Below are 25,083 nucleotides of genomic sequence, written 5' to 3' on the forward strand. Positions count from 1 at the left end.
CATTGGGGAACCTCCTACTCCTGCCCAGGAGGCTCGCCTGGGACACAGGAAGCCAGTATTACATGCTGAAAGCCCAGGGCCTCTCTGGCTTCTCTGGGGTTTAACACTCAGAAGCCACAGCCTCCTATTTGATACTTAAATCAAATATAAAGTGATGCCATAGGAGTGGCAACCAGTGGGCAAACAGGGCATGGCTGTGGGACAGGTTGGTGTATGGTCCTCCAATGCAATGTCAGGAGAAGTGCCCCGGAGAAATCCTCCCCACCATGCCAGTGGCTGTAGCAGAGAATGGGGTGAATCAGTAGCTCTGCTGCTCACCCCAAATCCCCCAGCCCCGTCTGACTTACCACACGCCCACAGGTCCACCGCCTTGCCATAAGGGTCCTTCCGGAGCACTTCTGGGGAAAGGTACCCCGGGGTGCCTGCAAAACCTAATGACCCAAGGCAAATGACACCCCATCACACCACTGCTTCCCTGAATGTGGCTGAGTCTGGTCCCCAGTGGCTGGGTCTGGCACCACAATGAGTGTATTAAGGTAATCGGGCATGCAGCGGGACCACGCTAGCATGATCTCACTGAATAGCCCCGGCGTGGAGCAGTGAGCCACGTCCCGTGCTCCATCATGTGGGTGCTAATCCAGCCTAATGCCATCCGCTTTGGCACCGTGACTCCCAACTTCCATGGGTGTTGCCGGGAAGCCAATCTGTGCTTAGGAAGCCCTGGCTCGTTAGCAGCTAATCAAGCAAGTTAAAGGAAAGGATTATGAGTCACGAGGGGCGGGGAGCCAGCTTCCTGGAATGAGCCGTGTTGGCAGAGCACTAGAGGAAGGTCTGGGTTTGCATCCTATGGCTGCCCTTTCCCTCATCTTCCTCTCTATGGTGGCAGGTTGGCTTCTGGAGCTGCGTGCTAGGCCTCTTCCCAGGATATGGCAGCCCTCTCTAGTAAGACCTCAAGTGCTGTGTAGCAGATCGGCATGACACATCCCTCCCCGAGTGTCCTGTGACTCAGGATGAAGACAGAATAGTGAATAGACATGCCAGGCCTCCAGTCAGATGGAAACCGCTATTGGACCGGGTTTGCCATTGCGGGGATACTAATCGTGGCTCTACCCCCACCCAAAAAGAGTCCTACAATTCCGGTAGTAGCTTGGTGACTCACATGCTATTTCTGCAAATCCACTCACTAGATTCCTGTCGGGTTGCTTTTCTTATCACTTGATTATGCCAAGCCACTCGGGGACCCATGGTGCATCTTTTTAGTGGCAACCAATGCCAAGTTGCATGGTCTGAAGTTTGCACCGTAGAGCCACAAAAGCTTCCAGGGACCTCGTTGCCACTGGGTTCCCTCGCTGGGCTTGGGCTTGGCCAAAGGAGCTGAGCAGGAGTTTTTGAACCTAGCACTTAGATACTGGGGAAGGGGCAGAAAATACTCCTAGCTCCAACACTAATAAAATTTTTGTGGGCAAGAAGGTGGGGGCTGGAGGTGGTGGCATCCCATGGAAGATGTCAAAGGGGAAAATCAAGAAACCACAGGCCACTCACCAAACCAGGCCTGCTGATCACCCTCTACCTCAATGGCGAGGCCAAAGTCAGCGAGCTTGACCGCAGCCCCCTTCAGCTTGGATGCCAGCAGCAGGTTCTCCGGCTGCAGGAAGAAAGGAGGGATCAAGTGAGAAATCAGCCTCATGGTGAAGTGTCCAAAGAGCCTGGGCAGCCCCTTGCCTGGGGCTCTCTGCGTCGGAAAGCATGGCATAAATCACCGCTGCCAATTCTACCGACAAGGGACTCTTGTCTCCCACGCCTGGCGAGAGACTCTTCACCATCAGACTTGAGACACAAGGGCCATTTCACTGAAAAGCCTGGGAGGTCTGCCTGGTTAGACCTGTCCTGAGTAGGGAAGAGCAAGTGCTGGGGTCTGGCTACAGGGCACGGCACTTGTGCACCATGACGTGTCGCTGCAGCCCGTCGTGCACGATTGCTAGCCTGTGCCCGGAAGGAAAGGCAAAGGGAGCGCTCCAGACCAAGGTGCTTCGAAGAGGACGGTGCGAGCTGGTCCTTCCCCACCAAGTCTGTCCTCAGCGAGGCTGCAGTGTAGAGGACAAGATGCACTGTCCTCCTTCCTTCCCTCCTGCAGTCAGGGGGCTTCCCCCCACCACGAAGCCCACTTTACAGGGCCACCTAGCTTCCTTGTGCTTAGACGGCCTCAGGCCCCAATGATGCCTTCACACCTCCATGCACGGAGCCACCACTTGCACAGATTTGCACATGCTCGGTTGGCTTCTCTGTGGCAGGCAATGCCTCTGAAGACCCAAACTACATGTGTTCAGCTTCCTGGCTGACTAGGAGGGTCTGTGGAGTGAGCCCAGCTGCCGAAGCCAGAGGGGCGATGCGTGGCGAAGTCTCTGTCTTTCCTCCGAGGGCTGCTGCTGCACCTCAGGCCCATATTAGGGCTGAGGAAGAAATATGGATCAGGTCTCCATCTCTGCTGAGGCGCCTGGCTCCCGGTTCCTATGCCATGACAATGTTATTACAGCTATAAGGGAGACTGATGGCCTCACTACTCTCTATTGACTGCAAGAGCCAGTTAGGAATCATCCAGCTGGCCCAGTAAAGCCCAGACAAACGATGGGCAGATCGAGGGATGACAGCGCCTATTGATTCCCAGGTATTACCAGGGTCACTGGTAATGAGAAGCTGGTTCTGGCTGGGAAATCCAGCTCCTCCTCCATGCATGCCTGAATGAGGCACATGCTGGGAGAGGGAGGGGGAGAGGAGAGCATTCAGCTCCAGCTTGCATTAGTCCAGAGCCTTGCAACCCCTTCCCCTGGCAGCATGGCAGGTCTCTCTTACAGGAGCTCCCCGAGAGAGCTGGATTGAGAAGGCTTCAAGCTAACCGCTGGAAAACGCAACCCCATCCAGCCCCAGCTAGTCTCCAGACAGGATGGCTAGGAATTTCCTATTCCAGATGAAATGAAAGCAAGGATCATGTTCCTCCCTGCAGTCTGGAGCATGGGCTGGAAGAGTCCCCTCAATCCCCCCCGTAGGGACTTGAAGCCAAACAGTGGGATCCTTCATCTTCTACCAGCGGCTCCCAGTTTGTGGTACATGCTACCACCGGTGGTATGCAGACAACCTGTTGGTGGTACGCATTAACAGATTTATTGTAATTACTTTATACGACAAACATTTGCGGGTGCTATTTGAGGTTGAACTGAAAAATGTGCCAGCGGTACTTGTATTGTTTTAAATTTAGGAACTGCTGTTCTAGTCCTTTCTAATCCTACCGGTGGCCACCAACCCTTTGAGTCAACCCAGCCACCCTTTCCCACCATCGCAAGAGTGAGGGTTTTAGCTCCTGGAAGGGAAGGCTGGCATGAGAGAGGGTGAGCAGGACTTTCTTCTCTCTTCCTACTACTAAGTCGGATGCCCCAGCAGGCTTGGCTTGGCTTTGTGCCCTTGGCTTCCTGATGCCCCATAAGACATTCTTCACCCAGCGCTAGAAGCATCCCAGCCGGCCCCGAGAAAGACACGGGAGAAGACATGCTTGGCCATCTCTCCCTTGATGATGCTCACGTATCTTGGAGGCCTTGGCCACTATATATGTGTACGTGGGACCCTCCACCGCAACGCTTACCTTTAGATCCCGATGCACCACCCCCATCTGGTGACAATGCAGGACGGCTTCCAGGATCTGCTGAATGCAATGGCTGGGGAGAGAAAGGATGGAGGATGTGTCTATGCTATGGGTGGGTTTCCTCAGGACCTTCCCTTTGCTGTCCTCTCTTTCCACGACTGCCCACACCCCCTCTTCCCACCGCTAGCCATGGCGGCTGGCTCCGCGTCTCGGCCTCCAGAGCCCCATGCACATGCAGCACAGACAAAGGTAGAACAATTACGACCTGCTTGTCAACAAAAGACAGCTGGGGGTTATTGAAGTCATTAAACCACCCCTTGTGAGCAGTAGAGGAGGAACACGCCGCTCACTTTATGAACTCGTACGGCTGCCAGAGGTAATGAGCTAAAACGATCCAATCAGCTTCCCACAGAAACAATGAGAGCAGCGTGATAATGAGAGTTGGGGGCATCATGATGGAATTAGCTTGAGCTAGCGAGCTTCGAAGACAGAAAGCTAACAGCGGCCCCGGTGGCTTAGGCTTATCTGGTCCTAGCAGCTGTCTCCCTGTCCCTTTGTCACACGCAGCTCGTTAAACCACGGACAGCCCAGAACGAACCCGCAAGAATTTCCCAGATGCCCAGCGGGTTTTAACTTTTGCTATCCAACACCTGCCTGCAAAAGGAAGTGTCTTTATCTACATTTTTTTTGCAGGCTGCTGGCGTTGGTTGTCACTGGATCCTGGGCATGCAGAAAATCCCACTGGAAGCCCATTTCACAGAAGGAAATAAAGCAAGATCCTTTCTTGAACAGAGCGGCAGGGTTGCATGCCTGAGGGTCAGCGTAGGGCTGTGTTGGCCTTCACCTCCATCATATTCCCTAGGCCCTGGGCTGTGCCATCAATACTGAAGCAAAGCCAGGAGTGTTGCTCCCACAGGAGAAGATGTTGGACTGGGCTCCATCCAGTTCTCCCCCACAGCCTTGTGTGACCGGGCAAAGTCACTTCTTCTCTCTGTGTCTCTGTACATCGAGGCAAACGCCTCCCTCCTTCACAGAGCTGTGGTGACACCTCATTCATTTGGACTTTCAAGGTACACAGCTATTCCTGAGGTCAATGCCTCAGAAACGCCTTTAAATATAACTACCAGAATGGGTAAAGATTGCAAATCATATGGCACCTGCTGTATCTTCCTGGGATTCCCCAGCTTGCTTCTGTCCCACGCTTTCCCAATTGGGAAACCAGTGTGATACTGGTGTCCCCTGTCCCACATACTGGTGAGGGTAGGCCATGTGTTGCAACCAGTCGGGCAGAGGGGTTGGATGCCGATTTTGCATTGCCAGTCTGGGAAAGGAGGTACCATTCACGGTAACTTAATAGAGCTTGGCTTTGGCAGGGGAATAGACACCGTGACAGTGCGCCGCATCCTTTGCAGGGGACATGCGTCAGTGAGAATAAGCCTTTTTGCAGCTTCACAGCTGGTATTTGAGAGCACCCCAGGAAGCAACAGTTATTTGCACAGCAGAGCCCTATTATCGAATGACTGCTCAACACAAAGACACTGATGCTCAGATACCGTAAATCTGCGAGTGCCTGAGTCCGCGGGCGGGGGCTGATGCCAGGCTGCTAGGGAAATGAGGCGCCCCAGCGCGTCCAGGGCCAGGCTGAACACAAACTGCCTGGCCTGGCAGGGTCACGGCCAGTGGGTTTCCTTGCTCACCTGGCATCCGCTTCACTGTAGTACTCTCTGGCCACGATGTCCTCAAACAGCTCCCCGCCTGTGACGCTGCAGATGAAGCAGACAGGGTGTCACACACAGCTTGGGAAGCATCGGGGAGACATCTGAACACCCGCCGAGGTTTCAGCCCCCCGAAAGGAACTGAAGACCAGCTAGGAGAAGGGTAACACATGGAGCTGGGGTGACGCAGGGGTGTGTGTGAGGGCTGCTGGATAGACGGGGGCTGTAGGGCGAGGGGATTTAGATGCTTGATCCTAATTTTTCCCGGACAATTAGAAAACTGGGCTTCTATTCCCATGCACTCCCCAATGGCGTGGGACCTAAATAGGAGCCAGCAGTGTGCCCTTCTTGCGAGGAAAGCTAATGGCATCCTGGGCTGCATCGGTAGGAGCATTGCCAGCCGATCGAAAGAAGTGATTCTTCCCCTCTATTCAGCACTGGGGAGGCCACATCTGGAGTCCTGTGTCCAGTTTTGGGCCCTCACTACAGAAAAGATGTGGACAAATTGGAGACGGGCCAGCGGAGGGCAATGAAAATGGTTTGATGTTGGGGGACACGACTTATGAGGACAGGCTGAGGGAACTGGGCTGATTTAGTCTGAAGAAGAGAAGACCAAGCAGGGTTGGGGGGCGGTTGATAGCTGCCTTCAACTCCCTGTGGAGGGGCTGCAACGAGGATGGAGCTGGACTGTTCTCAGTGGGGGCAGATGGCAGAAGGAGCAAATGGGATAGTTGCAGCAAGGGAAGCTGAGGTTGGATATTAGGAAATAACTGTCTCCCTAGGAGGGTGGTGAAGCACTGGGAAGGTGACCCAGAGAGGTGGTGAAGTCTCCATCTTTGGAGATTTTTAAGACCCGGGTAGACAAAGCCTTGGTTGGGATGATGTAGTTGGGGATGGCCCTGCCTTGAGCAGGGGTTGGACTAGATATGACCTCCTGAGGTCCCTTCAACCCTCATTTTGTATGATTTTGTGACTGTTTGGGTTTCGGGGCTGCACGGTCTCAAAGGAGGCAGGGACAGGAGCAGCCGCATCAGACAGCATCCAGCTGAGGACAGCAGCCACTGCAGCAGCATCAGGACCTCCGGGGAGCGTGCATTAAACATGCTAATTGTTGCTCTCCGATGCCTGAAGGGATGAGCCCTGCAGAACGCAAGACAAATTCAGCTAAACCTGCGAGTGGGAGGGAAATGGCATCTTGACACTGGTGCCATTAATCCAACCCTTGTTACGAGGAATGCAGCGGAGCAGGTTGGTGCGAGACCCTGGAGAAATAGGATGCCAAGGCAGGAGTGAAGGGCTAGGTGAGGGGCGATGCAGTGATGGAGAAAGGCCTCTGGCATGGGGAATCAGGAAACACCATGGCTGCCATTACTTACAGATCAAATATCAGGTAGTGGTGCGCCTCCTCCGATATGCTGTCATGGAGTCTCACTGCAGCGGGGACAAAAGGGGTAGGGTTACTAACTGCGGCACCGGTGACCGGACACACACTGCTCATCTCCCTCTCTCATCCCGTTTCCCTTTGGGCAAGTGGAAGTGGGGAGAGCGGTTCAGGACCTCTGCACCCCTCTGCACTTGGTCTTTCTCCGCACAGGGTCTTCCCAGGCTGCCCCCACGTAACAGCCCCAGGTGCCCTAGCCACGCCGCACCACCGCGGTGGGCTGCAGGGTCTCTGAGGTCATTTCCAAATGGAGGCCTTGCCTTGTGGGTACACATAGTGCTCATACTTGGATAAGGCTCTGGGCAGCTGCTTGGTTATCTTCAGCCTTGAGCTGTCCCCTTGTGCGCACACGTGCTTCTCTAATCTCCAGGATTAAGGGGAGCTTGATCAGGAGATGCTGGCTGCAAAGGGAGTTCGGTGGGGCACCGGGTCTGCCGCACACAGCGCTTTTCTTCTGTGACCTTCCTTCTCATTGGGGATCTCCTGCGGTCACCCAGGGGATCCCTTTCTTATTCCAAGAGACAGCCCCTCCTTCGCCCACTGCCACTGTTGTTTTTGCCAGAAGACCAGGAATGGGAGCAACAGCACCCACGCCTGTCTGCACTGAGGTCTCTCTCCCTTCTGCCTCCAGGACTTTGGCTACGGACTAGCAGCACAGTTCCCAATGGCACTGCCCCATGTTTTACCCAAGATGCTGGCTGTGCTAGGAAATAATGCTTTGAAGGGTTTTTACTAAGGGCTCTGTGGAGTGAACCGTTATCAATAAACTCCTCATCCTCTAGCTTGCATTCGGGATATGGGGGCCAACTCAGCTCTCTGTTCCACGTGGCATTCAGACACCATGGGGACAGGTGTGGTTTAGGAATAAGGCAAGACAGAGGGAATATATAGCTGACCCTGTAAATAAAAGAAGAATCTGGCTCTGGCTTGGATTCAGGGTTCTCCGTGGTACCTCTACCTATGTCTTTTCCAAATCTCTTGGGGCGCTTGTACACGCCACGTGTGCAGATTATAGATATGTTTCACCCCTTTCTTTCTGTTTGCCACCCAGTTGCAATATGACCCCATAGCTCTCAGTCCATTGGCAAATGATATTTAGAAACTGGGGAGGAGGGGATTTGAGATACAAATCTGTGGATCGGATTAGTTTTATTTTTAAATCCCATTTCTTGCTAAGTGGGGGTAGGTTTTTCGCTGCTAAATTTGTTGACCACGGTGAAGGCAGCTCATGGAAACTTACCTCACACTTGATCAGTCTCCTCGTTAGCTCACTATCCTAGATACCTAATAGAGAATGGGAGATGCGCTGTCCCCGGAGGATACTCATCTCTGATTTAGGTTGCGGATGCATTGTGGTGCCAGTGCTAGTTTCCAGGTTCAGTACAATGCTCTCGTTAGTGCCACTGCAGAGAAGAGCTCCTCGGGCTGGTCTGGCAGCACGTGACCACAATGTGGCTGGATCTGGAGGGGTGGGCTCGGATCTGGAGTAAAAGGGGACTTGGACATCATTACTGAATGCAAGTGAAATCCAGGACAGCGTCGCTCTGGGTAGGGAAGTGCGTGACCGGTGCCGCAGCAACCTCTGTGTCCCTGTGCAGATGTGCACATCGCTAGCAGGCCGTGCTACCCTGCCACTTCGGCACTCGGCGACTTAGCATCCCCAGAGAAAGTTGTCACATCAAATATGGTCCCTGTCACTAGTGCTCATATCACCCCGTGCGCCATCGACACTGGACGTGTTTCGGGACAGAGAATACTCAGCGCTGCTGGGAGCAGCTTTCGCTGCAGTATCAGGCCAGCAGATTTCTGTAAAGGGTCATGGCTCAAACATGCCATTCAGGAGCTACCCAGTGTTTTGCTTGTCCTTTTTTTTCCCCCTACAATCACCCAGAGAGAGGCTCCTGGCTGCTTTGGTCTCTTCCCAAAGACAGGAGACGACTTGCCTCTATCTTGGGTGTCCAAGAAGACAATAACCCATCAAAGCTTCTGTCTTGCTCGAAGGAGGAATTCTCTGAGGTGGTTATTGTTGCATTTTCATTAATAATTATGAAGAGAAGGGAACAGGTTTTCCATGCCTGAGTGAGTCTTTTCTCTCTGTCCCTTTTGTGGGCTTGATGACTCCAGACAGGGCTTTTATTCCGCTGTATTTGGAATTTTCCCTCCTCTCACGTGGCTGGTTTGCAGAGTCATCCCTCGGTGAGCAGAGATCTGCATTCACCTGGTTTCTCCTGCTCGGGCCCAGTAACAACTTTTCTGTCACTTGGGTTACAAGAGAAACTTTCCTTCCTGTTCCAGGAAGAGATCAAATTCCCACAAGCATCTTTGCGACGTGTCTTGGGGACGCAGTCGGTGGCAGGAAGCGTGTCAAGATGTCCATACAAATGTCTTAGGCCGCTGGCATTTCACACCAGCTCTCAATAATGCACAAACCCAAGACCTCCAAGACAAACTCAGTGGAGTTTGGACCCTATGCTAGGTCACTGCCACGGGCAAGACTACGATTCCCAAGATTTCACCCCGAATCATGAAGTGGTATGCCTTCTTCACTGACTAAATAGCCCTCGAGGTCTCTTCCAACCCTATCATTCACTCAAATTATAGGCTTACACTCAACTTGGGCCCGAAGAAGTGGATTTGGTGGCAAAAATGTGGCCGCGAGCTCGCAGGGTATGCAACCCCACCAGGATCTGCAGAGCTGAAGGCAGGTCGGTCCGTGAGAAGATGGCCTAGCAAACAAACTCGATGCTTGCTACGGGGGCTCCATCGGATGCTTCCTCATCTCATCGGGACAGAAACAAAGAATTTCCCGCTCGCTCTCTCTGCCAGGAGGCCTACCAGCAATTGCCTAGGCTCCTGAGAAGAGATTCAGGGGTGGAGCAGGATCGGAAATATTATTGCAGAAGAAGTCCCAACATCTAGTGTCAATAGAAGTGGTCAAAGGCCTGAATTACGATGTCCCAGAATCGTAGGGACATGCAACTGCTGGACCCCAACTTTGCAGCTGGATCCCTGCTCAGCTAGGGGCCAAAGCTCCAAAATGTGGGGAAAATGTGGAGCTGTCGGGGCCACCTCAAGTCATAGGGAGATGTGAAGGCCCAACCTAGTGAAACAGCCCTTCTACCTTCCTCTCGCCTGCCCAGAGAACCGGCAGATGAATCCCCACGGGCAGGGTAACACACGCTCTGGCATCTGCCAGGAGCCCTGCCTGCACCGCAGACCAGCTCCCTTGATGGCATCGATTCTCCCTGCTCCTTAATTCTAGTTTTAGTTCATTCCAGATCATCAGCGGGTAATTAGCCTGTTTGTGCTGCGCTGGGGGAAGCTGCTGCTCCCTAGTTTCCAGGCAGCAGCAAACAGTGGGGGTGTGATGGGAGGGGGGCAGAGCCACCCGGGTATAAATAGCAGCCGGATTGGTCTCATTAGCATTGCGCTTGGTTAACCCCTTCCAGTGCTGCCCCACGGTCACTGCGTGCGGCCATCTGGGCAAGTCTTAGGGGGAGAGCATCAAATCGCCCTGCTTGGCTGGGAAGGAGAGAGTGAGATGGTATGGTAGGAGGAGACCTAACTGAGGGGGAGGAAGGGGAGAGCAGAGAAGACAGAGGAAGAGAGCAAGGGGTTGGCCACACAGTGCCCAGAGGCTCAGGTAGTCACCCCCCACACTTCTGCCTGAGTGTGCAACCTGCACACCCTGGCTTGGAAAGCCATGCAACTCCCATGCAGCCCACACTCCCCCTGCAAATTCATGCCCTGGGCAAAGCCAGCACCCAGGACATGAAGCAAGAGGATGAAGCCAGTCTCTCCTGGGTGAAGCCTTAGGGTGCCAGGGCCGATGCCACACTTCTTACTCATGCCCCTGGAAGTAACTGTTTTGCCTTGAGGGCTTCTGTGGCCTGTTGGAGACCAGACACCTGCCGCGCTCTTGCGCAGAGCCTCGACTCTGACTCCTTCTTGTTTCGCTGTTGCTGGGAACTGCAAGCCATTCGGACTGAGAGCAGACAATGCTGTCGCCATGCAGAGAAATGCATAATGTGCACCCCCTGACTTGCCCCGGGGAACTGCTCTCTCTCTAGCCAGCTCTGTCTCCCTCCCGTCCAGCCCCACACAGCCTGGCAGAGATTTTCATACTGAATTGCTTGGGAGACTCCGGGGTGGTAAAAAACAATCGTTACGGACTGAACCGCCGGGGAAATCAGGACCGGCTCTCTAACAGGCACCACCTTCCCCTCCCTCCCTCTTTGCACCCCTGGGTGACAGCATCCCCAAACCACGACTGTTTTTCCTTTGCCTTGGAGCATCGTTGCAGTCAGAACGGGGATGGAGGGGTGCAAGGAAGGGGAGATGCTTCTGCTGTCATGGCAACAGCTTGGTCCAGAGCGGTCTGTGACTCCAGCTGATGCAGAGAAGACTTGACACTGCTGTGCAGGCATTTGCCCAAGACAGATTGAAGCTGACAGGCTCTTTATGATCTGAAACATTTATAAAGCCGGAGCTGTGGCTGTGTGCCGGTGCCTGGGAGCAGCGGGGAGAAGAGCGGGCCAAGGTGGGAGTCAGCTGCAGGCACAGCCGAGCCCCCGGGGTTTGCCTACGTCCCTGACTTCCTGCCCCCTTGCCCCAGCTCCGCGCGCCGAGGCGGCATTGCAAGACAACATGGCTTTTAGGGAGGCGCTGGGGAGAGGGGCCTCTCGGGCAGGGCAGTGCCGAGCTCGGGGCTCTCCGGGCGCTTGTACACGGTACGCGCTGTTTAGACGCATGTCACAAAACAGCGCCAAAAATCTGCGTGTGACTTGTCCCCCGCAGCCCAGACACCAGCCGGGCTGGCTTCAGCACAGCCCTCCTCCATTAAGAGAGAAACCCAGGTACCCGGGAGCAACCCAAAATCCTACACGATGAGTCCCGCTCCCAACAGACTTGGCGTCCAGGCTGCTGCAGGTGCATCCCCGGGGCAGAGCATCTCTGGCTGCTATTCCAGCATCTCTTTTCCTGCAAAAGCCCCCTCCCAGTTCATGATCCATCTGGGGCAATGCCCCTGTGCCCCTTGCTACGTTCCTCGCCAGGCTGAGGACGGCGACGGCCGGGCCAGGAACAGCTCAGGCTCCAAGAGAACAAGGGAGGCGACAGAATGAATCAGCTCTCCGGGCTCAGGTTTGGTTTTTTTCCTCTCTCTTCTCCTCCTGGCCTATTTTCGTCTTCCTCGGAGGCTCAGGAGTTTTCCTGGAACAGCTTTTCCGAAGGAGGTGACCGTCATGTGGACCGTCGGCGGGAAAGCCCCCCCCTTCTTGTGCTCCCCTCCTCCGCAGCCTCAGCTCCCGCGCTGGTCAGAGATGGGGCCTCTCTGCGGAGAGCCCTGGGGAAAGGAGCACCTGGGGAGTGGGAGGTGCGGGGGGCTAAAAATGGAAGTGCTTCCCACTGGATGGGGTCCCTCCCTTCGCTCCGGCTGCTGCTGAGGTGGGGCACGGCCAAGAGAGAAGCGTACGGCCAGGTCCAACATCCACGTCAGACCCAGGCCACAGGCTGCTGATGCCATCTGCATTGGTTTCAATGGCACATGGGCCTTGAGAAGCCACCAAGTCAACGGCTCATTCCCTGAGCATTTGGTCTAACATTAGGCTTGTGCTGATTAATATTAATTGCTGGCACGTTTATGGGGATTAAGACTCCTGGGACTTTGTCCTCCTCTCCCGAAGGAGAGTTTTGCCTTTCCAACAGCATTGGCTTCGGTGCAGCGGTGTGAGCAGGGCAGCTAGGTTCCCATGCCCCGTGCTGCTTTAAATGTGGATGGGGAGAGGGGGCGAAGAGTCAGACAGTCTTGTCTGGCTGGATTAGAAGTGGCACGTGCACATGCACACACACACAAACGTACACCCGTGGAGACAGGCGGCGAGCCCTTACCTATGTTAGGATGCTTCAGAAGACGGCAGATGCGAGCCTCCCGCTCCAGCTTCTGGTGATCTGAAAGAGAGGAGTGCACAAGTCAGGCAGCCCCGCGCCGGCTCCGGGCAAACCCTGCTCGGCTTTCTCTGTCTTCCCCAGCAGCCGGGCCAGCCACAGGCAGCCCCCCAAAGCCTCAGCAGTGCTGAGCAGAGCTGAGGATTTGGGCTCTTGGGACATGGCCTAAACCCTCCAGCCTAGCACTGACATGCAGGAGGGAACAGTTCAGCCCAAACATTTACAGCTGGGCAAAATGACAAGCAATGGAAAGCGTGGTCCACCCACCAAGCTAAAGGCCTCTATTTCAGTTATCACTTGGAATAAGCTTTTCCACTTGTACTTCAGCTAAAGAGGAGGCACAGCCTCCTGGGTTGCTATAATCATAAAAACACACAGCTTTCCAACTAAATACAGCCTTCCCGCTGGATGCGGTCCATCCTCTCGCTAGTTTGGAGGGCACACGCAGCCTGTCGCTCAATGTTCTTGAGCGAGGCGCTTGGGTTCGACATCTTTCTTTATTTGATTTCAATGTTTTCAAAGACAACAATGACAAATGTGGGCCTCGACGCGGTGAGGTCTGAACGCGGTTTAAACAGGTTTGTCTTTTGCCTGACGATTCAAGCAACAAAAATACAAAATTCGACCAGAATAATAATCGTAATAAAAAAAATCGGATTTCTTTTGCTGCTTTCAGGCATCGGTTTTTACCACCCTGATGCCAGGCAGTGTCAGGTCTGGAAGGCACTGCCAGCTCAGGGCTTCTCCTTTCTCGCAGCTTCTCTGCCTTGGTTTGACTTTGTCCTTTCCCTTCTCCGCTGCCTTTCCCACTTGCTTTTTCTCCTCCCATCAGACTGCCTGCTCCGTTTTTATTTTCAGTGCTTCTCTCAAAAAAACCCAACACAGCCCCGGCGAGGTCAGTGCTGAAACGGGGAAAGCGAGATGTGCGGCATTAAGCAGCTGGCGTTCTCCCCTCCCTGGCTGATTGTGTATTTAGAGGTGATTATAAGCCCGAGGACGGCAGTCTCACACTGTACCCGAGGTGCCATAACATCAGGCACTTAGCAGGCTCCAGCAGATCATTTATTGCTGCACTTATGAGCCTAGCCTAGCTCCGGCTCCCCTATTGCCCTGCCTTATCTTTCTGTCCCCACCACCAATGTGTGTGCGCCAATGCAAACCGCAACTCATTTTCCCCTTGTGTCCTTTTGCCCTCCGAAAAGCTCTGTAGAAACAGCCTCGGAGAGCATGAGATGGGGAGTACAGCCCACTCCTTCCCCTGGCTCCATGGGTTTGTGCACTTGCAAACAGGCTGCTGCATATAACTTCTCATCCCCAATTTTTCTCCCCCTTCCAAGACCACGAGGGGCAGGGACCAGAGCGGTCGCTGGACACAAGCACGCCTGCTTTGCGGAGGCCCGTGAAATCCAGTGCAGGGACCAGACCCGGCATTTACAACAGGTTGAACCAAACCCCCAGCTGGAAAACACCGCAAAGCTCTGGGATCCTGTATATGAGGATATGAGTATATTGTAACCTGTGTATGAGCTATTATCCTATCCCGCCCGCCGGGTGAGCTTCGCCGGGCGTAAGGAAGTGCAGCAATTCGGCTTCATGGGAGCCAGCTTGATAACGGAGCTGGAAAGCATTTTGTTCTGGGGCATGGTGCAGCGATTTCAGAAAATCATGTTGTGTTGTTGTTTCGCCGCAGTAAAGTGCCTTCTCAGTCCCTGGAACGGCCTTCCTGGGAAGAGCCACATTCCCACGGCAACAATTTGCCGATGTATTTTCATGATATCAGGAATGAAGCCGCCAGAAAAAACAGGGTTATTGCTCGAGCTGTGCACGTCCCAGGACCGGCTATTGCTACAGCCCAGCTTGGCTCACAGCCTGGAGCAGCCGGTCTCGCCCTTTCTTTAGGCTCGAGGCCCGCCTCGTTCGACTTAGGGCCCCCCGTGGAAAATGCCAGCTCTTAGCTTTTGCTCATTTTTCAACTACAAAATATACTAGAGCGATACTGCTGCAAAGAACTCGGGCCACAGCAGGGCAGGACGGGTTTAATACTGCGGTTCCTATGCGAAATCTCCAGGTTTATCTTGTGAATTGTGTTTGCACATCTCATTACCGGTGCTATCAGTGCGTGGCCCCCGGCCAGAGGCGTAGCAAGCTCCTTCAGCACCCCAGGCAGAGGTGGGGGCTCGTCCCGGGCCTCTCCCCGATGTCTCCGCTGCTCCCTGATAATGTGGTACCCAGGCGGCAGCAAGCAGTGTGGTTACTCAATGCACTATCTCATGTTCGGATGCGGGTGGCGTGCCAGCTCTCAGTGGTCCTTTGTGGCATCAGAGCCAGGGAGCTGCCCTGAGAAGGCCATTCCCCCACCAAGGACAACAGATGTGACTGGATCATCTGTTGATCCATCTGACCAACGGCATTATGCAGGCTGCAGAATTTCATCCAGCTGCAGCTTGAGGACCCGTGTCCTCGTCCTCTTCCATTCGTGCTGGCACATCCCTTAGCAGGCCCCATTCCTGGGGACCACCCGGGACATGCCCCAGGGTGTGGGAGCAGGGCTCCAGGGAGTGGGAGAGGGGCTCCCTGGAGGACACCCATGCAGATGCAGCCATGCCCGCCCAGGGTTAGGAACCAGGACGACTGAACTTGCGCAGCCCTGGGGGCTCCCCATCACCTGCCTTTCTCCTTGCTTGTTTCCTGGGGAAGAGGAAAGAAAATGAAAGCTGAATCACTCAGATTCAGACAGCACGAGGCCTTCGTGGGGCATCGGAGCATAGAGCAGCTTCCTCCCCATCAGCTACGTGGCTCCAGCCCCTGGTACTGCACATGCCCTGGAAAGCAGAGGCTGCTCAAAGGCTGGTCTCAGGTTTGGACATCAGGGTGCTGAATAGGAATTACAACCAAACCAGGGGCTCAGTAGATGGATCACTTGCTGGAAAGGGAGGAGGCTGGACCTCCTGTCTCTGAAATGGGCATGCTTTCTCTTCCACCTCTCGGATGCAGCTCAGTGCTTTGGGTTCCCGCACCCAGGCTGAGCCCTGGCAGAGAGGAGAGCAAGTGGGAGCCATTTCCCGGACTCCCCCCTCTCCCCCTTCCAGCATCTGAAGGGCGTCCATCACCGAGCTGTCGCTCCAAACCCGCCCCCGGCCGCCCCCGCGTCTCCTGCTCCACTAATGCGATTTCGCAGGTTCCTCCTGCCCAGTCCTGCCACGCAGCCGGAGCCGAGGAACAAATGTCTCCCTCCCTCCTCGCCCAGCCTTGCCTTCTGCTGGGCCCTGTGTTTGTACCGCTGCAACCTGTCGCCGCCGGCGGGATGGCACAGCCACCGCCAGCCCTCGATAGCACAGTGAGGGCAGCCCGGAGGGAGTCAGTGCTTCGTACAGTGCAAAGTGAGGGGCGCTTGTGCAAAGGGAAACGGACCCCGGCTTGTCAGAGGGGATGGAGGCAGGTCATTATGGGAGAGCACGGGTATGGAGGACCCATCGCTTCCCCAGGACTGAGGCAATGGGGTTGGCATCACCAGGCTGCGACTTCCAAGGGCTATACAGATGAATATAGAGGTTCAAGGCCACGAGGAACCACGCAGGCCCGCAGATTGCCGTGAACGGAGCAACACGCAAGTCCTTTCCCCTCATCTGTGTAATTTGCTTCCAGGAGGAATAGGTCCTCCTTCCCCTTTCCATCAACCTATCACTGCAAGTGTGTGCAGAGACACGAGCTGTTAGGAAAATGCCCCAACACGCGAGCAATAACCGTTGAACTATTTAGCGTCATGCCGCAAGGTGCACGATGGAGCAATGGCTGTATCTGCTGCAATGAGCAGCCCGTAGCCACCACGTGCCAGGGGGAGGGAATTTGTTATTTGCCTTCTGAGCATCTGCTGCTCTTTGGGATCTCAAGCTTCCAGGGAAGCAAGAGTCAAAGCTCAGGGTTTAGCCTTACTTGCTGCTTGGGTCACTTCTTGCAGAGACACGGATTCATTGCGGTGCTTTGGGGTGTTGAGAAGAACCCCTGGTTTCAACCCACGGCCATCAGCATTAAGGTAGAGTCTCTATTTCAGCTAAAGGAGAGGCTTTCAGCAGCTGGGGTCCATAGCTGACTTCTCCTGTAATGCCAACCAGCCACTAAAGTGGGAACACAGGACTTCTGCTCTCTTGGGACGGCTGGTCCATGGTCCATGCAGTGGACAGGATACCTACATGGTGCTGTTGAGAAGCGGGATGTGGGTCCAGCGGAGGCCAGCCCCCCACCCCAGATGATCTGGCGTTCAGCCCAGGCACTGGAGTCATGATGTGAATTCCCAAGCAGACCACCGTACCGGGGTTAGTGTTTCCATATCAGGACGATTCAAACTCTTGGTCACTGATTTTGGGGACATCAGGACAGACTTGGCATTGATATCAATATATTGCTCACATCCCGGTAGGAAAAATAAGAAGAGGATATGGTCCCCAAACTCCTGCCAGCCGCAGGTTCCAGTGTCCCAGTCCTGTGGCCCCTGGCACTCTTGGGGCAGGAGGGATGTAGCAGGTTGTTGATATAATACGGGTTTTTAGCAAGAGTGTTGGCCTGTCTGCTCACTGGAAGAGTGAGATCAGTTTACACGCATGCTAATCATCTGTTCCCCTGCCGGAGAAGCAGGGCTAGCAGCAGGGATGCTCAGCTTGCATCAGTCTGGATGCAGATCTGCTGTGGGCTGGGAGCCTCAGGAGATGAGCTGTGCCCTGCTTCTTCCTGAGAACAACCTCTCCGTAGGGACAAGGCTTGGGCAGTCAGGACCCTTGCCCCAGACAGGAGCTAGGGCTCTGATTTTCAGAAGCACTTATGTGGGTGAAGAGTACAAGTCCCGTTAACTGCAATGTGAGCCCCTAAATCCCTTGGGCAGGCAGGAACTCCTACCTGAAGATAGAGATGTGTGCAAAGGCGGGAGAGAAAGGGAGCCGTATTCTTGGTACAAGCTTTGGGCTAAGTTTGATCATCCACCCGTGAATAAGCAACAGGTCTCTCTCCCTTCCCGAGGCCTTTGTTGTCCCTACACGGATGCGCTTTGCACCCCTGGGTGTGTCAGGATGAGAACAGCAGGAGCTTCCAGCTACACTGGAGATGGGTTTGTCTGGGATGGTTTGGACAGGGCTGATCCCGCCTCATGCAGGGGGCTGGACTAGATGTGACGTCTGGAAGTCCCTTCCAGTTTGACCTCTCTATGATTTTATGATAAAAAGGCAAGAAAAGCAAGTCATTTGCCTTCCTGGTGCCTCAGCTTTTACCGCTCCACGGGCTTATCTGCTTCCCCGGGATGCTTATTCCGAGATGCTTGCAGATAGCAGATGCTTGAAATGCATGCAAGATGCTTGCTTGAGATGCTCGCAAGGGAGTGCTAAACAGACTACCTGTACCACACACAGGCAGTGCCCCGGTGCCTCTCCAGCTACATGTGCCGAACACAGGTGCCCCTTTTCCTGCACACACATACGGGCACCCACGCCTTTGCAGCAGCCATGCCTCTCCGTCTTTGCTTCCTCCCACACAGGCCTGGCACATAACCCTCCTGGAGCATGGCAGAGAGTGGGCTGACTTCCTATCCTATTGTGCTCAGGTTCTCAGCCCCTCCCCAGCGCTGCGGTATGTGCCACCTCCCAGCGCTGCATTAAACAACGTGACGAGCTTGGCCTTGGTTAGGAAGTCTGCTTCCAGAGCACCCCGAGCGCCTTGGAGCGGGGCCTGGAAGAGCTGAATAGTGGAGAGAGGTTAAGCCTTGTTAAGCACAGCATGGGGCTGTTCAGCAGGATCTATGGGGCCGAGGGAGGGCATGAAGGCTGGCGTTGCTGGGAGACATGGCAGGAGCAGGGAAGATGCCTAGCCGACGATTTCCGTTAACTAGAGTTATCCGGCTGGGCTTCGGTTGCTGGTTTTGTGGGTCGCTCCTTCCCAGGGGTTTCACCCAAAGTGGGCTCTGAGCAGCCTCCCGGGGTGGAGACCGAGGCCAGGCTGCATTGCCGGAGGAGCCTCCCCTGCTGCCCTCAAGAAGCCGTGCAAATGGTGGTCCCTCCCGCAGCTCCCACCCTGGGGAGATTGCTACCTTCAGGGCTTTGATTATCCACCTCCTGGGCTGGACGCCAGGCAGGGCTTTGCAGGAGAGCACCGGCGTAGGAGCTTTGCCAACTCTCCTCGCCCGCTCAGGTGCCTTCCCTCCCCGTCCCTGGGTTACCACTGTCACAGGATGCCGTCTCATGGCCCCTTGCTCAGCCAGGACCCTGTAGCTCTCCCATGGTTAGTAACCAAGCTCCTTGGTAGCAGGCCAAGATCTGTGTCCCAATGCTGGCAAAACAGCAGCCTTCCCAGGACTCGGTTGCATCCATTGCTGCCAGAACCTGGGGATTTGATCCAGAGCAGGAGGCTTCCCCAGGGAAGGGAGAAGGAGGATGCTGGGCTTGTGCGGGAGCAACAGATGAATGCAAGCCTGGGAAGAGGAAGAGGATGAAGAGGGAGCACGGGAAGAAACCAAACAGAAATAGCATTGCTTAATCTGGTGTTTCTGGAAGCCCACAAATCTGCAATGTGTTGCCTCGTTGGGCTTGTTGGCAGTCACCTTGGATGTGCACAGAGGAACTAAGTGCCAAGCTGGTGACCGTGACCCTCCACGAGGAATGCACCAGCCACTTCTGCCCGAGCATGGCTTATTCCCCCAGGAAAAGCAAGCTGCTGGGGAACGGGTAAGGTGAGAGATGACCGGCTCATCGGGACTGGCTTTAGGGCTCAAATGGAAAAGGCACTGGGCGAGCTGAACATCACCTCTGCCACGTCTGTGCCACTCACCCCATGAGCAGTGCAACGTGGCTGGTGGGCCAAGGAAAGACTCAGCACAAGTGTAGGGGTCAAGTGCGAGGGGCACTGGCAGAATGGGGGCTGTACCCATAGACAGCGCTGTGCTGCAGAGATGGGGTGACTGCAGGACGGGGAGAGCCAGGAGGCTCCAATGAAAAGTGGGGAGCCCTGGGGGAGCTGGGGGGGTCCAAGCCCACATGATGAGGAGGGGCTGGGGAAGAGGAGCCGTGCGTGGAATAGCTGTGCTGCCACGGGTCAGATTGAGGCGCACTGGCAGAGCTGTGTGGGAAGCTTGCAAAAGGCTGTTCTATTTTAGGGTTTGAAAGGAGTTGGTTGGTTTTTTTTTTTTTACTTTGGAAGAGATGAATAATTGCGTTCGAGAAGCAAACACAGCGCTTTGCCCATTTCCAGGCACCTCGCCACGCCTTGCACACCGCTCAGACCAGGGAGGCCGCGACGGTGGCCCAGGCCTCGACGTCTCAGAGGTGCCAGTCGAGGAGGAACCAGGGACAGCAGGGTGAGGAATTGGGCTCCTTCCCTTACCGGGATCCCCCTCGGGCCAACCGTGCGCAGACCAACCAGGCTGTCTGATGATGCAGTGAAATGAAGAGACAGGCTCCTTTTCTTGGGCGAGCCGACGAAGAAGCACGAAGAGAAAGGACTAGCCTTCAGTGCCCAGGCTGGGGATGAACGTGGCTGACAGCTTTGCCGAGCCCCATTGCCAATCACCCAGGAGGAATCCACCTGGGATCAGATTTGATATAGAAATATATTTAAAAAAAAATGGATGGGAGACTCCTCCCTAGCTCGCTCCTGCGGCCGTACGGCTGAGGGCAAGCAAACCCCCAAGTCTCCGGGTTTAGGCCTGCAGATAGGATGCCCGCCAAAAGACTTGGAAGTATCTGAAGTCCCAGGCTGGGAAGTCTGGGGTGGAGGATACTTGCTGGTAGTAGTGCCACGTAAGGCTTTCGAACGATTCAAAAGATTCGAACTGATCTCACTAATTTGACCTGGTACATGAAACATTTTTCCAAAATATACTTGATCAGCGCGGGACCTGATCTCCGCACCCCCAGGGCTGGGAGCCCTGCACAGCACCAGGTCAGCGGTGCCCACCCTGGGGCGTCTGAGCAGAAGGCAGAGGCCCGGCTCAGCGCTGCTCCCAGGAACTCGAGCTGTAGCATCCAAGGCAGCAAGGTACAGCTGAGTGCATAACAGCTGCTGTGTTTGCCTACACACTGACTGCACTTACTCACGGCTTTATAAAGTGCTTTGGCACTTTGAGTAAGAACCACATTACATAAAGCCCAATTCCATTTTATTTACAGCGGGTGGAGCGTTACCCAGTTATAAAACACAATGCGCGGCTCCCGCTTGTGCACAGCTCTTGGCAATCAATCTTCCTTGACTGTAGGGCTTTTGACGCCCTGCTCCTCCGAAGCTAGGCTATCAACTTTCCCTTTACAAGGCGCAGCCTGGGACACAGACAACTGCCCGTCCACCTGGGTTCCCAGAAGAGATGTTCGCACAAGGAGCACGGCTGGCGTAACTCCCCGGAGCCGCAGGTAACGGATCAAGCCTCCGGCTTTCGAGAACGCCGAGATGGAAAGCATGTGCCTACCCCGGCGGGAACAGCAATGAAAACACAGCCAACTTGCGTGCACAGATACTGCGTGATTTATACGGTGCCAAAGGGGACGCATGCCGATCTCCACGTATACATTAAAGCAAGTCCCTGCCCCGAGGACCATAGCTTTTAATGTATGCAGGCAATGTGAGTAAAGGAAACCCGAGAGAGGGGATGAGAATATGGAGGGAGGGGATGAGAGATCTGGAGGACTTCCTTGTCCAGTGCCCGGGGGCTGCAGCGTTGTGAGTGATTTTGTTGGGTTAACCTGGCAGGGGGGTTATTCTGTATGGACTCTGCTGCATTTGAGGCAGGGATGAGGTTACGGGAGCAGAGGTTATGGGATGGAGGTCAGGGAGAGGAAAGCAGGTAGAGGAAAGGCGTGCAGGATGGGCTCGTGATGCTGTTACGCCACGAATGGGGTGGAGGTAGGCGTGGAGGAAGGCCGGGGAGAATGGGATGAGGATGGGAGCGTGGAGGAGCGAGCAAAGGGGAGGAATAGGGGATGGGAGGAGAGGCGTTGGTAGGAGCAGAGCGGTGGAGGCAAAGGCAGGGGAAGGGTGGGATGTGGGAGGCATTAGCCAACCCCACGGTGCGCTGGGGGGACGTGGCCCATCACAGGAGATGGAGACGGCTCTGCGGCGGGCCAGGCAGAAACAAAGTGAGGCCTGGAGGCGAGCCAGGGCCACCAGCTGAAGCTTGGACCAGGGTGGTGGGGTCAACAGATCCGAGTCTCAACCCGTTCCCCCTTGCTGTCCTCGGGACACTTTGGGGACTGCATGGGTTGGAGAGCCCACAGCCACGACTGCTGGTTTGGGAGTTGCTCCCACTCAATGTGGGCCACCTAAAAGGGCTTGGGCTGCCCTTGAGGAAATCCAGGCTCCCGTGTCGGGCCGCCCACAACTGGATTTAGTCATTCAGGAGCGGGGCTGTCGGTGTCCGGCCACCTCTCGAAAGAGTCCCCCTCCGGCTTGCTGCCGCTGAGTCCAACCTCTTTTCCACCACGGGGATGCTTCACCCTCCAGAGCAGGCAAAGCCCCCAGCCACAGATAAGGGCAAGGGAGCCCTTAATTAAGGGCTGGGTCTGAGTCCAAATTAAAGATGTCCATATAAACCGTGGTATAAACCAGCAATGTCGGGCCTGAGAGCCTGGAGGGGAGCAGCAAGATGCCGACTGCTGGGAAAGAGCCGGCTCTCTAGCTGGACTCCGTGTATCTGGGGGCAAGGGCAAGTGAAATATTAGGCTGATAGGGGTCACGTAGCAGCTGGGTATAGGCCTAGGGGGGCACCATTGAACTTGGGGCGATGCCTGCTCGTGGCCGGCCTGCAGGGCCATTGCCAAGGAGTTCAGCAGGGGGCTGTCACGGACTCATTGGTTGCTCTGGCTGGGGAGAAAAATGGATCCTACATCCTACTTGACAGTTTTGGGTCTCGGAGACCCCGGTCAACCCTGGTGCAGCCGAGAACAGCGCTGATCAATTATGCAGCCTCCCTTCACGCCACGTGCATTGCCGTGTGCACGGCCACGGGAGCCCAGGCACAGGGCCACGTGGGACCGGCAGCTGCGACCGAGCACGCTGAACTGTCATTTCCAACGCTGCTCTCCTCGTGCCAGGCCACGGCGGCTGCTGACTGGGCACCTCTGAGGACAGCGCTGGGGAAGAGGACGCAGGGGACGCTCTCCAGGCCCACGTGGCAGAGCAAAGAGGGCTACGTTTCTACAGCTGGAAGGGTGGGTTCCCGGGGGCGGCAGGGAGGGGAAGGAGGGGGCATCTCTGCAATGAAGAGTTTAGTCTTTCCTGCCATTCTCTCTTTCATTTGTCACAGGCCGGCCTGTGCTTTCTTTTCCCATGAGAGCGTTTCGCTTGCAAACACTCTCGGGGCAGCTGCGGGCACTGCGGGCGACGGAGCAAAGTGTGGGCAGGGTCCTGGGGAAAAGCAGGTGCAGCTCTGCTTGTGGGCTCCCGTCAGCACCTCCTTCCCCCTCCAGCTTCCCTGCAGCAACCCCAGCCCCCACAGCCATGGACAGGGGCTATCAGAGACGGCATTGAGAACGGAGCTGGAAGCAAGGGCTGCTTGTTTCTCTTCTGTTTGCCCCTGCACCATCCTTCCCATGCTGCTGGGACTTCACGGTCATGGCTACTCCATGGCTAACATCCCCGCTACTCTCCTCTCCAGGCCCCTGTGACATTTCCCCTTGCATTGGATATTCCTCCAGCCTTGAGAGCCTGCATGTGTGCATCAGATAGCACCTGAGAGCAACGTGGGGCATAGGAAAGCCCCACGAGATGCAGAGAGGGGTATGGACAGCGAGAAAAACCCCTGGAAGTGCTGTGAGCAAGGCTCAGAGCTGGGGCAGGAGGGGAAACAGGAGTCGGAGACCTAGGAGTCAGAAACATGTAACGCAGGGGAGATCAGGGAGGAGGGGAAAACCCCAGGCTGGGATAAAAACCTCACTGAACTGAACTCGAGGGGCCCGGACACAGCGCTTATCTGTGCTGTTGCAACCTGCCGTATGAAAAAGCAGGAGACACAAGGCATAACCCCCCAACCTGGTGTGCACACACCATAAGCTACTAGATTTCAGTGCAGAATTGCCCCGACAGAAACAAGCAGCAAACATTCATCAATGCAGGCGGCACTGGGGTAGGGGCCCCGTGCCCACAATGTCCTGGGCCAGCCATTTGTTCAGTGCAAACAAGCTAACGCCTGGTGGTAAGGGGCTATAGTAAGGCTGACTGTGGCAGCTAGCTGAGAGCAACCGGTTGTCTGCCCACTCTGGGTCCTGGTATCATTTATGCTGGCAGGAATCCATCATTTGTCTGCACCCCAAGGTGTCCAAAATTGCCACCCCATAGGCCCTGGAGCAGGGTTGAGTTGCTGCAAGTCCCTGGGAGTTGAGGATACGCAGAACCACCCCACAGAGGCTCTGGGGACTGTTTCAGGGCACGTGCGTCATGCAGATAGAAGTTAGGCTAGAGGAAATGGGATTTCTGGATGTCCGACATGCCACCCACCCTCCCTGCTCGATGACCCCCCTTACCCAAATGCAGCCTGTGTCTCCCCCACCTCCCAACATAAAATCCATCACCTCCGCTCCACTCTGCCGTTCATGACAACCGGCCCGATACATTATGCATGGAGATCACCTCCCCCACGGCCCTCAGCAGGACTCAGGCAGGTGATATGACAGGTGAAATATTATATTGTATTGCCTTGGAGCAAGCAGCAGGGACACGAGGAGCACGGCGGTGGAGCCGAGGCACTCCACTGCACCTACCTCTGGCAGACAGCTTCTTGGTGTTTATGATCTTGGCTGCATACTCCTGTCCCGACAGCACCTTCACACATCTCCGGACAATTGAGAAAGCACCTCTGGGGAAGACAAGAGCCCAGAAAGAAAGCGTGAGGGTTGGGTCTCAGAAAGGGAAGCAAGGTGCCCGCATCAAGGAGTTACCAGCCTGGGCGTGATCTTGGGTAGAGCGGGGTGGGGGTTGTGAAAGGTGGTGAGCTGGACCACGACGATCCAAAAAGCACCAGAGGGCATCGCAGGACTGTTATGACAGTGTGCCCGTGGTACAGGGAAGCAAGAAGGGACCGTTCAGTATCAGAGAAGTTCAAAATCCATCCTCCCCTTTTCAGCCAAGCACATTCGCTTTCCTCCTCTCTTGAGTGGGCAGGTCTTTGCTGAGCCACCGTCTGTCTTTCCAAACCTCTCTCAGTCCACAAGGCCATATTCACCAACAGCTTTTGCTTATGAAGGGTAACAGAAATGAACTGCACTGTTCCCACAAAACCCTCCGGCTTGACATCAGTGTCCTTTTTTTACCTGGGCGTCGTACTGAGCGATTACAGCAATAACACAGGGAAGGTGGGTGCACACCCCACATCCAACATAGGGATC

The 25,083-nt window shown here is 55.2% G+C and overlaps 1 protein-coding gene across 2 annotated transcripts in view; it reads right to left on the minus strand.

Annotated features, from left to right (window-relative positions):
- The window catches only part of CAMK2A (calcium/calmodulin dependent protein kinase II alpha), a 54,220-nt gene that overhangs the window by 19,566 nt on the left and 9,571 nt on the right, over positions 1–25,083 (minus strand). For both annotated transcript variants that reach the window (XM_006275374.4, XM_019478662.2), the window contains exons 2-8: positions 24,460–24,554; positions 12,680–12,739; positions 6,726–6,780; positions 5,332–5,397; positions 3,635–3,707; positions 1,543–1,645; positions 348–431 (exon numbers count right to left, since the gene is read on the minus strand). In XM_006275374.4, coding sequence (XP_006275436.2) covers positions 348–431; positions 1,543–1,645; positions 3,635–3,707; positions 5,332–5,397; positions 6,726–6,780; positions 12,680–12,739; positions 24,460–24,554 — 536 coding nt within the window. The remainder of the gene's footprint in view (positions 1–347; positions 432–1,542; positions 1,646–3,634; positions 3,708–5,331; positions 5,398–6,725; positions 6,781–12,679; positions 12,740–24,459; positions 24,555–25,083) is intronic.

This window comes from Alligator mississippiensis, chromosome 9, assembly GCF_030867095.1.
Source record: "Alligator mississippiensis isolate rAllMis1 chromosome 9, rAllMis1, whole genome shotgun sequence".
Taxonomy (NCBI): Eukaryota; Metazoa; Chordata; order Crocodylia; family Alligatoridae; genus Alligator; species Alligator mississippiensis.